The 16,083-nt window shown below is 41.9% G+C and overlaps 3 protein-coding genes across 4 annotated transcripts in view; 1 reads left to right on the top strand and 2 right to left on the bottom strand.

Moving 5' to 3' along the window:
- The window catches only part of ino80 (INO80 complex ATPase subunit), a 39,878-nt gene extending 35,262 nt beyond the window's left edge, over positions 1-4,616 (bottom strand). The window contains exons 1-10 of one of the 2 annotated variants that reach the window (XM_026194342.1): positions 4,427-4,616; positions 3,136-3,195; positions 2,576-2,768; positions 2,060-2,211; positions 1,868-1,935; positions 1,579-1,725; positions 935-1,055; positions 602-807; positions 456-509; positions 99-302 (exon numbers count right to left, since the gene is read on the bottom strand). In XM_026194342.1, the coding sequence (XP_026050127.1) occupies positions 99-302; positions 456-509; positions 602-807; positions 935-1,055; positions 1,579-1,725; positions 1,868-1,935; positions 2,060-2,211; positions 2,576-2,727 (1,104 nt within the window). In that variant the 5' untranslated portion in view covers positions 2,728-2,768; positions 3,136-3,195; positions 4,427-4,616. Of the gene's footprint in view, positions 1-98; positions 303-455; positions 510-601; positions 808-934; positions 1,056-1,578; positions 1,726-1,867; positions 1,936-2,053; positions 2,212-2,575; positions 2,769-3,135; positions 3,196-4,426 lie in introns of both variants that reach the window. The other variant, XM_026194340.1, reaches the window with a different exon arrangement.
- A 580-nt stretch (positions 4,617-5,196) lies between these two features.
- On the bottom strand, positions 5,197-11,562 carry vps18 (VPS18 core subunit of CORVET and HOPS complexes). Its single transcript, XM_026142396.1, has 9 exons — positions 11,157-11,562; positions 10,923-11,064; positions 10,009-10,100; positions 9,378-9,628; positions 8,849-9,202; positions 7,473-8,735; positions 7,089-7,298; positions 6,568-6,804; positions 5,197-6,459 (listed from the first exon to the last, which is right to left on the bottom strand). The coding sequence occupies exons 1-9, from the start codon at positions 11,257-11,259 to the stop codon at positions 6,163-6,165; spliced, it is 2,949 nt and encodes a 982-aa protein (XP_025998181.1). The 5' UTR covers positions 11,260-11,562; the 3' UTR covers positions 5,197-6,162.
- A 363-nt stretch (positions 11,563-11,925) lies between these two features.
- rhov (ras homolog family member V) lies at positions 11,926-14,664 on the top strand. Its single transcript, XM_026142397.1, has 3 exons — positions 11,926-12,326; positions 12,489-12,547; positions 12,801-14,664. The coding sequence occupies exons 1-3, from the start codon at positions 11,987-11,989 to the stop codon at positions 13,245-13,247; spliced, it is 846 nt and encodes a 281-aa protein (XP_025998182.1). The 5' UTR covers positions 11,926-11,986; the 3' UTR covers positions 13,248-14,664.
- Positions 14,665-16,083: the final 1,419 nt, after the last annotated feature.

The raw sequence follows: 16,083 nt of genomic DNA on the forward strand, positions 1-16,083 counted from the left end.
AAAAACCCAGGGAGAAAAATGTATCTATATTTAGGATTTTCAAAAAACCTGTAATGGCAAATTAAAAATGTCTCCATAATAACTTCCTTGTCACAGACCTCTCTCATTTCTTCATCAAGTTTACGTTGCTCCAGGGCTTCCTTCTCGGCTCTCTTTCTGTGCTCCTTTTCCACCTTGTCATATTTTTTCCAGTAGAGCATCATCTCCTTGGTAAGACGCCGGGCACGGGGTAATGTTTCTTTACAGTTCTTCTGAGCCTGAATAGCTGCACGCCGGACCTCTCGCATGCACTGGTGAGCCAGCTAAGAGGACATGAATCACACGTTAAAAGTTACTTTTGCAATATACAGACATGGAGAGTTACCAACACGCTGAACACGTGTGCAAAACCAAAAACATTTAACAAAATGCTTTAAATGTACCTAGCCATAGAGTGCTGTGTACACTTTACTCACCTTTTTTGCATTGGTTAATACCAGATTCTTAGCAGAAGTCTTCTGCTTGAAGGACTGAAAAAAGTAGAAATGGGACAGTTGGCATTAGAAAATGTTGGAAAAATGGGACCAACATCAAAACAAAACTGACTCTTTGCTTAACTAACCTTGGGGATTTCTTTTTTGGCAATGGTGAGCCAGACTTTGCGTCGGCGAGCATTCAGCTGCTCGACGGTGAGATGTTTTTTCTTCACCATGGGCAGCGGAGCATCATGGGAAAACTTAGCAAATATTTTGGTGACGAAGGGACGCTCCTCATCCACAAATTCTCCCTCTCCCCGTTTCTTCTTCTTCTTTACTTTTTTTAGTTTGGCTACAAAAAAAAGGAAAGACATTTAAATGAAAAGGTAGATCTTGTTTGCGGTTTTAAAATATGTTTTTCTTGTTTGTTTTTGTTTTCCTTAAAGGCACTGACACTGGCATGCCTTTTTTCTTCTTACCCTTAAATTTCTTTTCATCTTTGATTTTCTTTTTCTTTGGACCCAGCAGATGGCGTTGTTGCTCATAGAAGGGATCATGAGTAGATAAGAGTCCCGTGCTGTAGTACTGATATTGGTGAAGCTGAGCAAACACAAACACACAGAGGAGCATGATACATCTTAATTAATATGTCTGAAGAACTTTGTTTTAGGTGACGAGGCTCTGAATTGGCTGATTTTCATTTTTTTTAAGTAAATGTCTTGTCCTGTACTTCTTTATTTAGTGGGGTTCCCCAAGGTACTATTTTGAGTCCCCACTTATTTGCTTCTTATATATTATCCCTGAGGCAAATTGTGCATGGCCATGCCATTGATTTCACCCAATTATATATTTCACCACCTGTTCTGGCACCAGAGCTACATCCTGCATTATGTTGTGACTCTCTGAGAGGGGATTTCCAACACATTTCGACAGCTAAATGACGCTAAACCAGAAGAAATTATGAGAAACCACTATGAATCAAGCACAAGCAGAGTTATTTGCTCTTTTTGTTTTGTAGCACTTATTGATTAAGAACTTAATTAAGAAGCTTATTATTACAATGACATTAAATTGACACAAAGTATTAGCAATTAGTGTTCTTTATTTATGTGTGTATTTGTACCTCCCGGTCAGAGTAGAAGTTGCTCTGATGCTGCCTCGTGTAACGATGGAGCCTCAGCATGTCATGTAGTTCTTCCCGAGACATGCTGAAGTTAGCGTCATCTGAGTCTGTATCTGAGTCTGTGGTGTCATCACTCAACAAGATACTCTACATGAGAAAAAAAGTAGGTACAGGCATGGTTAAAGGAAGCTGAGAGCATGTGACACACAAACATATCCTATGAGAAAGGAAGTACCTATAAAACTAAAATTCTTCAGATATGGAGGTCAGTATTAGCCAGTGTAAATACCTTCAGCCATTTCCTGTTCTTCTTCAGCTTAGAAAAATTGTAAAGGCTTGTTTTATTTGCCTTTTGGTCTGTGAAACAAACAAAAAAAGAAACAACACAGGATAAATATGCATGAAAAGATTCATTAAACCAATGAGTGTGGATGTGTAGCAACATGTCACTAACACATTTCTCAATACATCTTACCTTTACCTTGCGGAAGTACTCCATTAAGCGGCTTGCCATCTGCCAATCCATCTCCTTGATCACACGACTCATTCTTTATTGTCAAAGCCGTATCATGAGTGTTGGCATCCAGGGATATCCCTGGCTCCAGTCCACCCTCGCTGTCATCGCTATCATCACTGCAAGAGAAATGTATGGCCGTAAGCTCAACATTTGCATCCTATTTGTATATTATCCATTCTCTTCTTAGACAGTGTAATGTAAAGCAGATGACAAGAGGTGCAATCAGCCATGCAAAACATCTAAATTTGTATATATGTATATATATATATATATATATATATATATATATATATATATATATATATATATATATATATATATATATATATATATATAAATAAACACAATATACAGTTTAATTTTGATAAGATGGGAAGATTGCTGCAAACACTTCGTTTTTTTTTTTTATAGGTGGCCAAAACAAACCTTAGCCTGGAAGCAACAAGTGAATGCCCACTATCAGCACCTCTTTTTCTGTACCTGGTTATGTCTCTGTTGAAGATAGCAGCGGTTTGACGCAAAAAACTGTCCAACTTCAGGGATCTTTCTAAGCGCTGCAGGTAGAGAGGTTTGGCTAGGCTGGAGGCCCCTGATACCCCAACCTCCAGCTGGCCACCCTGCCCTGACGCCATACACCACAGACCACCTCTGCCCAGCAGGGCAGGACCTTTTACTGAAGAGAGAAGTATGGAAGAAATAGATGTGCAAATGGCACAAGGTAAGAATGAGCAGTACAGGAAAGTTACATCTATGTGAAGAAAAACATTTTAATGTTATTCACCTAAAGAGTAAAAATGGTCCAGACTAAAAGGAACTGTACATTGCTTCATTTTCTCAGCTAATCTGGTATAATGGGAGATAATCTCCTAGTATGTTTAAAGATTTCATAATTACTGCCTACATTTTTTTTTGTCAAGGTCAGAAAAAAGGCACTTACACCAAAAACAAAATACTTGCCTCCAAATGCACAGATATGAAGTATGATACTGTCCATTCTACAAAATGTTTATTCTATTATTTTATTTTTTTATTGGACATACCTTCTCAATAATGGATGGCATTGATTTTCGATTCCAACACTAATGATCAAGATGAAAAGCCTACAAAATAAGAAATGCAGTCACACACTGACAATTAAATGGCAAAAACAAAAGCTTTTATTAGAAGCTCATTTTACAGTGCTGTACTAACAGTGTTTATGCACGTGATTTCAAAACGATAAAGGAAAAGTTAGTTTATTTGGACATCTCTATCGGTTTAAAGTAAAAATAATTTGCTCCCATGTTTCAGTATAAACACGTCGTACACTAAATTGTGCTTTGAACTCAATTTTGAGAATTTATTTTAGTTTATTTTCAATAAAAAATAAGTTATGATACGTTATAATCAGCCATATATTATGCTCGATAGTGTGTCTAAGTAATCTTGGTAATCATTTTCAGTACTTGCAGTTTATTAAAAAATAAAATTAAACTTTAGGCATAGTGTAATCAATTAAGTGTTATTATGCATTAGGTCCTTATGAAGAGTCAGGTGGTTGTTTTGAGAGTTTCCATGCTAAAGTTAACTCAGCTGTCCACAACAATACCCATAAACAACACTATGGTATTTATTCACTTCACTTTCTGTGAGTTCATTTCCTCAAATGTAGCAGGCTGCAAGGGACTAAAGTTTAAAAATAAATACTTTTTTAAATAGCATTGCTATCGCGTCGTTACGTTGTGCTTTGGTGGATAGCAAAACCAAGCTAGTGTTAGCCAGGGCTTGCTAGCTAACCTTCAGCAATACTGTAGCTTCAAAGCTAACGACCGTTAGCTGTCAGCAAAAGCAGCATTGCCTCGGATCAGTGACAGTAAAGAGGCTCAATGTGCTGCTACAGACGCTCACTGACGGCTTTGCCCACGCCAGTTCAATTAGGTAGCACAGGTAGTTTTACTATAGCTAGCCCCTCCTTGCTATCTTTGTAACTTAGCGTATCATTAACGTTAGCTAGTTAGCTTATCAAATACTAAGGCGTTTTGACACCATCGTCCTCTCACACCATTAATATGAAGTATTTAAATCGGCCCTGTCTCTTTAAGGCCACCACCTCCCTGCCTAAACAATGTATTAAGATATGAAATCGGTTTAATGACAACTCTTTAGCTTGCTTGCTGTCACCATGCAGCGACAGCTAGGGCCTCCGCCCGCGCCTCTTGGACCCTCGTTTCGGATACGAGCCGCGGCTCGGTTGCTTGGCGCACGCATGATCCCCATCTTTTAATTCTTTCTCCCTCCCGGCCATCTTCCCCATTGCTCCTTCGCCATAACAACCACCGCGGAGTCTCTCACCTCGGCCCCGTGTCCGCCTTTCAGTCTCTCTCGTCGCTGCTGCCGACTCTCGGTTCTCTGACTCCAAAATGGCGGTTTGAGACGCCGAGCGAGTCTGTGAGCTTTGAGTCGGCAGCAACAGCGGAGAGGCGGCCACTTTCTGTTACTGAGAGAGCAGAGACACGACGCCATGGCGAAGGTACAGCAAGGAGCAGGCATTTTAATCAATCCCAGAGAGAAGGAAGCCAACCTATCCACGTCTCCTAGGACATGACCATGACAAAATTTTCACCTGTATATTTCGCTAATAAAATACGAGACAGCGCTATCATGCCTTTGGGTTTGGAACGTGTCTTTGCAACTAACGTAAATGTATCGATGAATTTCCGATGTTGATTGATCGTGTCTGCTGGCTGCGAAGATTACCGAGCTACGTCTTACGTCACTAGAAGGGAACTCCGTTTTAGGTAAAGTGGACACCGTCACAAAATTTTGAAAAAATGTGAGTAAGTAATTGGCTTAAGATTCTCGGAGGACAAAAACAACGAAAAACATATTTTATAATCTAATTTACCAGTTATGGTCTCTGATAATGACTGAATTATATAATGACTACAGGCTCATGGAGTTGGTAGCAAGGTTTTTATAATTAAAACTAAGAATTGAAGTTACTTATAAACCAATTATTTCTGTAAACTGAAATAAAAATAAGAATTAGACTTCGGAGAAATTAAAACTAACAGAAACAATAATTCGTTTTTTGCAACAATAAAATTAAATATACAGGAAAATTCTTGCACATCTGTTTATTGAACATGGCAAGTCCACCACTCTAGGCACATTAGCTTCCTGTCATCTGTGTTTGGATTATAGTACCAGTTGTCAGCCTCTCAAATCTTGATCCTGTCCTGACAATTGTAACTTAAAAGAAAAGAAAAACTTCCAAAAACTGGCAGGCAGCGAACCCAACAATGACACGTGCATTTGCAATCACTTAAACTCAGATCTTCCTGTTAAAATGCAGTTTACACAAAATCACCAGTTGCATCTTTTTCACTTATGCTGCTCTTTTCATATCTTCCTTTAACTTACTGGGCTGTTAGTAGTCAACTGCAGTCTTGAGAAACTTTGATGAAGCACAGGGCTTTTCATTTTCCACAGTAAACATAAAATGATTTGTTAAATATTTTTTACATTTAAGCCAAGTCAAAAAACAAACAAAACAAAAAACAAAATCTGTCATAACTGAGAAGCTGTACTGTGCCATAGCTGAACTCAAAAATAGCCAATATGTTATGTAATGTTTAGATGAACACAGATGCATTAATTGGAGAGAAGAAACCGAGCTTAGGACAGGCAGATATTTTGTTAGTGCATTTTGTGTTTTCACTGAATCGAACAAATACACAACATAATGCAGTTAACAGCTAGAAATGAGTGTAAAGCAGTTGTATCCTTATATATAATCTGAGGTTTAGGCACATGTATGCAGTATACAACTCTAGCACAAGCATAGATCAGGTTGGTTTATGTCTTCTCTATGTTCTTCACTACATACTCCTAGTGCAAATGTTCAGTTTCAAATACTGACAACAAAACAAGTGCAGTTTCTAGAGGACAGAAGCTGATTAAGTGTTCAGCAGTAGGCACTACCAACAGGATATCGGCATGTCTCCGCTTAATGTGTCTGTCCTGTGGATCATCCACTTTCGCTGACAGATAGTGAGTTTGTAACGAAGAGAAAAAAAAGTCTTTGTTCACAGCCAGCTGGATTTCTCCTCCTCAAATTTCTGCGGATCGATGAAAGGCTTGTCGATAGATTTGATCATCAGTTCGCCGCAGTATACGCACTCGGATGCGACGATGTCATCAATGTCTGATTTTATCTGCTCACGGCTTGTGCCCGCAGTGGCCTTGCCCAAGCTTGATGTGTCACCCTCATCCTTTGGTGCTGGACGGTGGCGCGATTTGGATGATTGCGTGGTTGCTGCCAGCTTTTTATGAAGATCCTCCAGGCGATTCTGCTTGAAGGCCGACAAATGAGGAGTCACTTCCTAAAAAAAAACGTAGAAGGAGAAAAAAAAAAGGTCAGAGGACATATTCAGATTGATTACTGACTGAATTAAATAAAAAGTGAAATATTCCTGTGTGCAGCAAGTTACCTGCAACAGGCAGTCATTGTGGAACATGTGCCCACAGAGGAACAGATAGAAGGGCCTGTTGAGCAATGGGAAGTCACAAGCAGCACACTTTTCTTGGGAATCCACTACACCATACTTGTTCCTCATTTCCTGTATGTCTTCCCTAATACGTTTTGCGCTCTCTGTGGCCTCTTCCATTTCCTGCTTCAGCTCTTCAATGTGCTGGTTGTACTCCTCCAGCGAAAGGCAGATGGCCTCCTGAGAAACCATGATGAACAGAGCATTAAGAACCTTCATTTGAAATAGTACACTATTTTGTGTCTTTGTGAATGCAGATGCCAGCCAGTATCACCCAATCTGGATATTCATCACCTACTACAAATAGAAAGAAAAAAGTGCCTAAAACCTTGCCCACTGCTTAAAGATTCTACTTATGAATACACAGAATGTGATTACTGAGATCAGGTCTCACCCGACCGCTCAATTTACTGTAAAAACACACACACTGAGGGAAAAAAACGAACATCCTACTTATTACAGGCCTTAAAGTGGTCGATGGTGACAAAGTCTGGAAAGAAAGGAAGGATGTCTTCAATTTTGAGCAGGTTGCAGCTGGACAGACAGTTCATGGCTTTCTTAACATCTTCTTCCTTCTGCACCACATGCTTGGCGATTTTCAGCCAAAGCTTTTTCCTCAACTCCTCATCATCCTCTGGGAGGTCAGCGCAGGACTTGGCCAAGTCCACGTCTACCTGCGGACAATTAAAAAAACGACAAAAAACAGTGCAACAATTGAAATCGCCAACTGCTGTCTATAATTTTGATAATCTAGAAAAAAGAAAAAAAGTGACACAACATTTCAATGATTTACATATGTTCACCACTTCTTTACAAGCACTGCTGATCCATTAATATACATTACTTACTTCTAAAGCAAGATCCACTGCCTCCTCATACAGTTCCATAATCCTATAAACCAGCACACAGGCCTGCCTGTAGCCATGCTCCGCACACAGCCTGAGAGCATACTTGAGGTCGTAGTGGATCTCTGAGGCGTGTGTGCCTGCCTGCTCTAGATACCACAGCAGAGAGTCTGGTTTGTACTTTGCATAAAGCGACAGCAAGTAGTTATGGATGGCCTCCTCTGTTACCATCAGCTCATAAACGCAGAACTCCATGTAGCGGATGGTCTCATTGATCTGCTGCGTGCTGCCCATCTGGCTGTAGTTCATCAGAGCTGGGATGAGCTTCTTTGGGTCCAGCCTCTTGCCCATCTGAATCCACGCGTCCACCACGTTTTTGGGAATGTGCTGCATGAGCACCGGGGAGAACTTGTAAAAAAGCTTTTCGTCACAGTGCTTAGAGAGCACATCCAGAGCAGCACTGTACTCGTCGTGCTGGCAGTAGTGGGATATCACTCTCTCGTAGTCCTGCATGACGACTGAGAAGTAAACCATGTCGTCCACGTTGCCGTGGCTGGCCAGCAGATCGTAGATGGTGGAGCGGTTGTTGTACAGGCAGTCTCTGTGCTTGGAGCTGCCAAGGAACTGACGAAACTCGTCACGGGTTTCTTTGAAAATGACGCTGTTGCCATCACTCTCCAGCTGGCCGAGGCGATTCAAGTAGAGCTCAGCTAACCAGGTGACCAACAAGGTGATCTGAGTTCTCTCACTGGGTTTGAGATTGTTTAACTTCTTCAGTAAGAACTCCTTTAAGGCCTCCTCTTGTTTGGCTTCTATGAACTTGAGAGCAATCTCTTCAAAATAGTTCTGTGTTTGTGCATAGCACATGGCACTCTCCAGATAGCGTTTATTCTGGAAACAGTGCTCAGCCTCCTTTGCCAGCACCATGTCCATACACTCAGGCCGATCGCGACAGTACTCCTTGGCCAGATCAAATTTATTCATGCTCATGTACATCTGCCAGACATCCCTGGACTCCCGCTGGATGTGATATCGAAAAACTGCCCGCTCAGTGTAGATCCACACCAACCCGCCAACTGGGTCTTTGATCATTTTCTTGAGGCTGCCAAATTTATCTGGGAACAAGTCCTCGTAAACCACTTGCCCGTTCAGAGTGCAGATGGCCTTAACTCGGTCATGAAGCAAGAGCAGGAAGTGGAACTGTGTCAGCACAATGGAGATAGGCTTGTTTTGATTAAGGTCAATGTCTGGAGTGTATTCCCACACCTGTTTGTGAAAGAGGAGATGTGGAGATAGTATATGACACATAAACACAGCAAGGATGAGATATTACTAAGAAAAATGTTAAAAAGTTTTCACACACGCTGACTGACATTTACCTGCACATCACTCAGCAGGGAATCAGGCCTGACGTAGTCAAGCTGACCATAAAGAACTCCATTACCCATCATCCAGGCGAACGCCTTGGGGGACGTTCGCAGCTTAGGGGTGTAGAAGGTGATCTCGCTGTGTCCCATATTGACTGGGAACTCCTGGAAACTGGGCAGCAAGTCCTGATTTTGATTGAAGATGGAACTGAAGCCTTGCTGCTCCGACCCCTCGGCTACCTTACCCACAAACTGGAACAGGCGTTTGCGTGTGGTAGCTATGATAAAGTACTTGTTCTCTAGGCCCCGCTCGACCTCCAAACAGCAGACTGGAGCAGGTTTGCCATCCTCCTCCACAGAGTGGACCTACATCAGGATGTTATCAATTATATCAAGAGGAAGAAATGAACTACATCAGGATTTTCTTCTGTTTCCACAAGTGCATTAAATGTATATGCTTATAATACAGTTTGAACAGTTAAAACTTACAAAGCAGATGTGGCTATCATGTGCTAAATAGCAGACGTAATCACTTTCTCACCTGTCTAAAGTATTGATCTGGATTGGTGTTAAACAAGCTGCCCTCATTCGCAGAGATCTCTGCCTCAAAAATGATGCCTTGACTTGTGCCAACCAGGATAGGTCCTGTGCTGGTCTCGTTGCCCAGCAGCTTGTTCCAGCCCACACTCTCGATGAGGTGGCCTCTCCAGCGGGACAAACTGCGCACCTTCTGGGTGTTCCTGTTGAGGTACAGACACTCACTGGTGTTCAAGCTGATCAGCAGATGGGAGCCTGTAACGGAAAATATGGAGGAGGTTATAGCTGTTGTTAAGCAGTCATAACTGTGACATAGCATTTATATATGATGATGATGATGATTTATAGATTGATGCACTGCCAGACATTTTTGTCTAATTGTTTTATCATATGAAACTGTTGTCTTTATCCAAGTTCAGACTCGCTGTGCATTGAGGTTTGTGGCTGCTAATATTACAGTACTTATGTATGAATGCTGAATCACCTCAGAATACACAATGACTAATCAAAATCAATTATTTCTCCAATTATACAACAATATATAATATCTGCATAAACAAGAATGTTCGATAGTAATTAGCAGTCCATTTATGATGTATAAACAATATTTTGAAAACTATTATGGTTTATCTCACCTGTTGGGTCCAAGAACAGTCTGTGCACTTTACTGTCATCTTTCCTTCCTAATTCAGTCTGGTTTGGTTGATCTGGTTTTGCTAAGTCAATCCTACACAAAAGAACAAAATATCTTGAAACTGATGTGCTGAATAATACAGCTGTCTTAACAACAAAGTTAGAACGCTGTGTAAAAATGTGAATAAAAACAGAATACAGCTAAACTAAAGCAAGCGTAAACACAACCTGACAAATGTTTAAAACTAGGAAGCTTGTGCCCATTGTGAATTTGAGGTCTGAAAAAAACAGAAATGCTCTATCCATCTATTTTCTTCTGCATATCCAATTCACAGTTGTGATCGGACTGGGGCCTATTCTGGCTGTCACAGGGCAAATGATGGAGCACACTTTGGACAGGTGACCAGTCTATCTCTGGGCTGTTGCAGAGAGACATTCAGTTTAGGGTCCAACATATTAACCATACAGTATCTTCTAAACTTAGGCCTTACTTCTTTCAGGAAGACAATGCTAAGCATGCCAAACGTCATTGTTCACATATTCCACGGGCATAGCTGTGTAGTGACAGTGTGTGGGAGATTAAAAACACTTTTCAAACGAGAAGTCCATGAGCTGCTGTATGCAGATGAAATTCAATGCCGAGCACAGATGGGAAAACGTTTTTGATTTCCCAACAGCATCAGCTCCTCTCCCACACTGGCAGACAGTTGTTTAAATGAAAGATAATACAGCAGTGTGGTAAACACGTCCCTGATCCAAAACATTTTTGATTTACATTTTAAACTGCACCTCCATGTTTTTACAAAATGGGTTAATGACGGTAAATTACAAAATAAAATAACAAAACCCAATGAAACTAATCAAAGCCATACAAACAGCAGTGAGCGTTTGAACTGCATGTCATTGTGCTATTTGCCTTAGCAGGGTGTCCTTTCCCAGACTCATGCACAGCTGATTGTTGCAGACAGCCAGATGATTTATCTTCTCAGGTGGGGTGAAATCAATCCTCTGCTTGTTGAATATCGGCTTCTCTTCTTCAAGCCTCGCGTTGACAAAGCCTAACGTTGAGAATATAAATGTCTGTATCAGCCAAATATTCCCCACTGCATCTTAGCAAGGAGCTTTAAAAAAAACGAAGAGGGCGACCTACCAGAATGGGTTATCCCGATGTTGGTGCTTGACAGGCGGCTGTGCTGCTGCGCACTTTGCCGGATGTTTTGAGAATCCTCGTACTCATCGAGAATTGAAGCCATGGTTAAAAGTGCCTCAGCTCACTTATTGAATGGATTAACAATACAGGACAGGAGCCAACCCTAAACCAACATGGGGTGGGAAAGAAAACCTGCTAGCAGGTAGCTAGCCAGCTAGCACAAATTTACCCGTTAAAGCTGCAGTAACGTATTTCCTTTCTCCGCGTGTGTCTAAGTTAAGAAACAAAAAAGCACAACAGACGCGTTTATTCTGCAGCATTAACACACGAAGAGAGGAAATTTCAATCATTCGTTTTCTCACACCAGCTAACTTAGCTTCCGCGTACAGAACGCAGGGTAGACCGTGATAATCAGGTGACACATGGAATCATGTGACCACTTTGAATGCAATGCTATCTTGTAAACACCAGGGAGCGTAGTTCGTCCAAAAGTGATTATATTTAGACGCTTAGAAAAAATATAAATAAATCCTGAGCGCTTTTGTCATTTACATGTTGTTCAAGTATCGGATACTTTTCATTTTTAACTTACAGACGGCAAAGAATTTGTATATAATATTTTCTCCTCAATGAATGTCTAATATATATGGGCTTTATTAAAACAAGCTAATCTAATATGGGCTTTATTAAAACAAGCTAATCTATATATCTAGCTAATAGAGAGAAAAGCTGAGAGAAAGCTGTTGTTATTCTTCTGTCAGTGGGCGTGTCTATGCAAATCACAACCTGTCTGAGCACAGTAGTTACCCTAAATACGTCCCACCCCGCACATGTTGCTCCTCAGTCGTACTTCTACAGTCAGTCTGGTGGTATGTGTCAGAGAGAGAGGCAACCTACGGTATCTAGTGTCGCTGCGACCGGGACGGAGAAGAGTTTGCATTCAGAGGTTTAATGTTCGGCTCGACATGCCACCTCACATGGATTACTTTTACCACGAGTCCCGAGTCCCATCTGCGTGCGGGCTGACCCGGGAGGATGAGCTCGATCCCGCTGTCATCAGCTGTATGCTGGTCGGAGACGGAGCCGTCGGGAAGACCAGCATGATCATCAGCTACACCTCCAACGGATATCCGACAGAGTACAAGCAGACGGGCTTTGATGTCTTCTCCGGTGAGTGATGATTTTTAGTTTTTAATGACAGCACAGATTTACATTGAGTGGCAAGTTATGTTGGAAGTGGAATGGCACCAGAGTGCACGAGCTGCATGTTCTGATGTTTGAATTGGTTACTGTGTTTACTGTAAATTGACTGACTGATGTGGTTTTTAACAGGTCAGGTCCAAATTGACGGATCTCCTGTCAAAGTTCAGCTTGTGGACACTGCTGGCCAGGTATGGATGCCTTTACACTTGAATCAAGAGTTTCATTTAAGGCTGACACAAAATACCAAATTATCCACTGATGAGACCCTTTTGAATTTAATGATATGAGCTATGAAAGTACAGACCGTCACATCCTTGCTTAACCCACTGTGTGACTCACTGACAGGATTTCAAACTGAATGTTAATGGCGTATCTTTATTTAGTGACTCAGACTTGGTACTCACTTTGATCGGCATTAACCCTCGCTCTGTCTCCACACAGGAGGAGTTTGACGAATTCCGTGCTATGTCCTACGCCCACACGGATGTCTTCCTCCTGTGCTTCAGCATGGTCAACCCCACCTCGTTTCACAACATCACCAAGAAGTGGGTACCAGAGATCCGTTCTAACAACCCGACTGCTCCCATCATTCTCATAGGGACTCAGTCTGACCTGCTGCTGGACGTAAACGTCCTCATCAACCTGGACCGATCCAACGTCAAGCCGGTTCTGAGCTCCCGGGCCCGGAGCATGGCGGAGAAGATCAGAGCCACGGAGTACATAGAGTGCTCGTCGCTCACGCAGAAGAACTTAAAGGAGGCCTTTGACTCCGCCATCTTCGCTGCCATAAAGAACAAAACGCGTAAAACCAAGAAGAGGAGGTTTTCTGACAGGCGAACCAAAGCGTTCTCCAGGTGTAGCTGGAAGAAGTTCTTCTGCTTCATCTGAACTCCTTGTGATTGTCGACCCTGTGGGTTGTGGACAGAACCTTGTTATTTATTTGATTCTCCTACTTTCACTTCGATCACATATTCAGTATGTGGCCACATAGCACTGTTTCCTTTTTTTTTAATGATTTGGCTTATTTTCAGTGGGATGCCAAATGGGGAAACAAAAGACACGATTGAGAGCACTGAGCTAACATCAGCAGTGACTACAGAGAGGATTCTGGGTCGTTCTCACATTGACCCGGGACAACAGTATTGTTTACATTACATTTACATGTTTGATTTGGTTCACATAGCCTGCGCCCCCTTGAGAGGATAGGACGGTGTGAGCTGACACTTCAGTGTGGGGAGATGAAGAGATCAAGCTCGGGCAGGCACAGGGAGAGAAAAGAGAAAAGACCAGGTCTTCATGTAAAGCTGTGAATTTGCATGGTGCTCTGCCTTTTAATGTAGGCTTGTGAGAGAGATAGAGAGAGAGATAGAGAAACGGAAAGTGTCGGGTCTGTGTTTGAGCAGATGGGCGTTAGCCACTTAGCTGCTGTGTTCCCACTGCCTGACTGCACCAGCGATTTATATGAAGCAGCTGTGAGTTCACCTTGCTGTGTGAGCTGCCGCATTCTTACCTGCGTGCAAATCTCCCCAGGCTGGTTTTTCTGTTGCTATTTTCTGTCCTCCCCATTTAAGGTCAGCTGACACTTCTAATCAAGCCGGTGTTTATTTCCTGATTCACAATTGATAAAGAAAACACAGAGGGAGATTTTGTTTGTGACACATCGAGTCGGGCCGAGGAGCTAGTTTGTAAATCTCCTCGTCTTCAGGTAAAAGGTTGCAAGAGACCAGTGACCTTTGGCTTTTTATTCCCCTCTCCTCATCAATCTGCATCTGTGAAAGCTAGCACTGCAGGGATCCCGACTTCCTACCACCAACCATCTTCATCCCGGCTTTCTTATTTGCCTCTTCTTTGTTTTGTTGGCTCAATACGCTGCTTAAATCCTCCCGTGTGTACAGTTAGGGGTTGCTAAACAGCCTATGTGTGAATGCAAGTGTAAGGTAAATACACTTTAAAAAAACAAGCTTGTACCTGTGACAAATGTGTAAGAATGAAAACAACTTACATTTGCACTCCAGTGTTTTGTTATCTGGTGGGTGTAAACTTTTGTATATTTTGTTATGCTTCTCGTGGAAGTCAACTAAATGTTTAAACTGTTCTGTTTGTTAAAAACAGGTCTTATCATCGCGCGTATGTTTATGAAATATCACACGAGGCACAAGTTTTAACAGGATTAATGTACTCTACAGATTTGTTATATTTTGTATCATTACCAAATCACCATTAATCTTAACCACCTTCTGATCTAAAGCTGTGTGTCCTTTACATGGAGTGATGTGATGCCAATAAATGAAGTGAAGCTCATCTATCTTCTGTGTTATGTATATATTTTTTAAAAGTAGTCTGCATTTGCAATTCACAGTTGTTTATGTGGTGTGATGCGAAGGAAAACTTTGTAAAAAGCCGAAGCACTGCTCTCTGCAGGGTGCCCGAAAGGTCCCCAGGATCACACCGGGTAGTTTTCCTGAACCACCCTCAGCCCAAACATATGATAAACAACCTCTGGGCTCCAGCTGTGCGTCGGCTCGATCAGTTCCAATGCAATCCACATGACTGTTAATGGGTACTGGCAGTGCCATGCTGTGACTTGATTAGGCCTTTTTCCAAAATGACACAGGAGAGTGACATTCGGGGGAGAATGACTGAATCAAATGCACTGATTGAGAATAAACACTAGCGGTGGAGCACAGAACATTGATTACAGACTTTAAAGCATGCTTTTGTCTGAAAGGAATCTCTTGTACTCGTTTTTAAGCCCGAGCTGCAGAAAAATAAACGTGGACGGAGTGTCGCCAAGCAAACTGAGGGTGAACATGACAGAGGAAAGCATGAGAAGTGCCTTTGTTCAGAGCAGTGAGCGAGAGCATATGAAAACGCGTTCACCCCAATACTTCAGAAATCTGTTTGCCATTAGTCAGTGGGCAGTCCGTCATGTGGAAATCTGTCAGGGTTCTGTTTGAACGTCTGTTATTGATAGGGAAGCACGGGACATCTCACTCTTGGCCTACTGACCTCATGCAGTGGAGAGGTCACAGAAGGGAGCTGGTGTTTTGCAATCTGACAGCGTGACAGCGCTTTCACACATGAACTCTCAGTAACCAGCTGGTGTTAGCCATGACCACTGACAACAGTCACAGAGGTCCATAGAAAGATTAAAGCTGCTCTTACAAATAATTCCATATGAGCAATGGTTTAAATGATGATCTTGTACAGTGTGGGTGCTTTTCAGTGACAAACACAAAGCTTTATCATCCAAATCAGTGTTCACTATTTCCACCTCCCACAGTTTAATATTATGTATGGCGCTAAAGACTCTAAAAGGTGACCGCATGCTACCTGCCCAGCTTCAAACAGCAGCTAAGGGCAGCAGCTGCTGGAAAACATAGCAGAGCATTTATATTAGCATGGCGAGAGATACTGCCAGAAATTGGCACCTAATAAGAAGTGTGATCAAAACATTGGGACGACTGGTCCATAAACCTCAAAAGCCTTACCTGATACAGGTGTGACCAATCCCACATTTAAGGTTCTTACAGTCTCAGTCTTACGCTACGATATTTGATTATATCACTATATCACAGTCTAAAACCTTCAGTGTGCGCACATGGCACTTTTACTTCAACCATGTTGTTTATTTATTTTAGACTGTATTGTTTGTTTTCTTTATTAAGGTGCTGTAACATGGGGGACCAATAAAGTTTCTGCCTACCTACCTGCCTGCCTAACT

This window comes from Astatotilapia calliptera, chromosome 15 (genome assembly GCF_900246225.1).
Source record: "Astatotilapia calliptera chromosome 15, fAstCal1.2, whole genome shotgun sequence".
NCBI lineage: Eukaryota > Metazoa > Chordata > Actinopteri > Cichliformes > Cichlidae > Astatotilapia > Astatotilapia calliptera.

Coding starts and splice junctions, on each gene's coding strand:
- vps18 (XM_026142396.1), bottom strand. CDS start 11,259: ATGGCTTCAATTCTCGATGAGTACGAGGATTCTCAAAACATCCGGCAA. Junction 8,736..8,848: donor CCCTGCTGAGTGATGTGCAG/GTAAATGTCAGT, acceptor TTTCACAAACAG/GTGTGGGAATACACTCCAGA. Junction 7,299..7,472: donor CAGTGGATCTTGCTTTAGAA/GTAAGTAATGTA, acceptor AATTGTCCGCAG/GTAGACGTGGACTTGGCCAA.
- rhov (XM_026142397.1), top strand. CDS start 11,987: ATGTTGCTCCTCAGTCGTACTTCTACAGTCAGTCTGGTGGTATGTGTC. Junction 12,327..12,488: donor GGGCTTTGATGTCTTCTCCG/GTGAGTGATGAT, acceptor GGTTTTTAACAG/GTCAGGTCCAAATTGACGGA. Junction 12,548..12,800: donor TTGTGGACACTGCTGGCCAG/GTATGGATGCCT, acceptor GTCTCCACACAG/GAGGAGTTTGACGAATTCCG.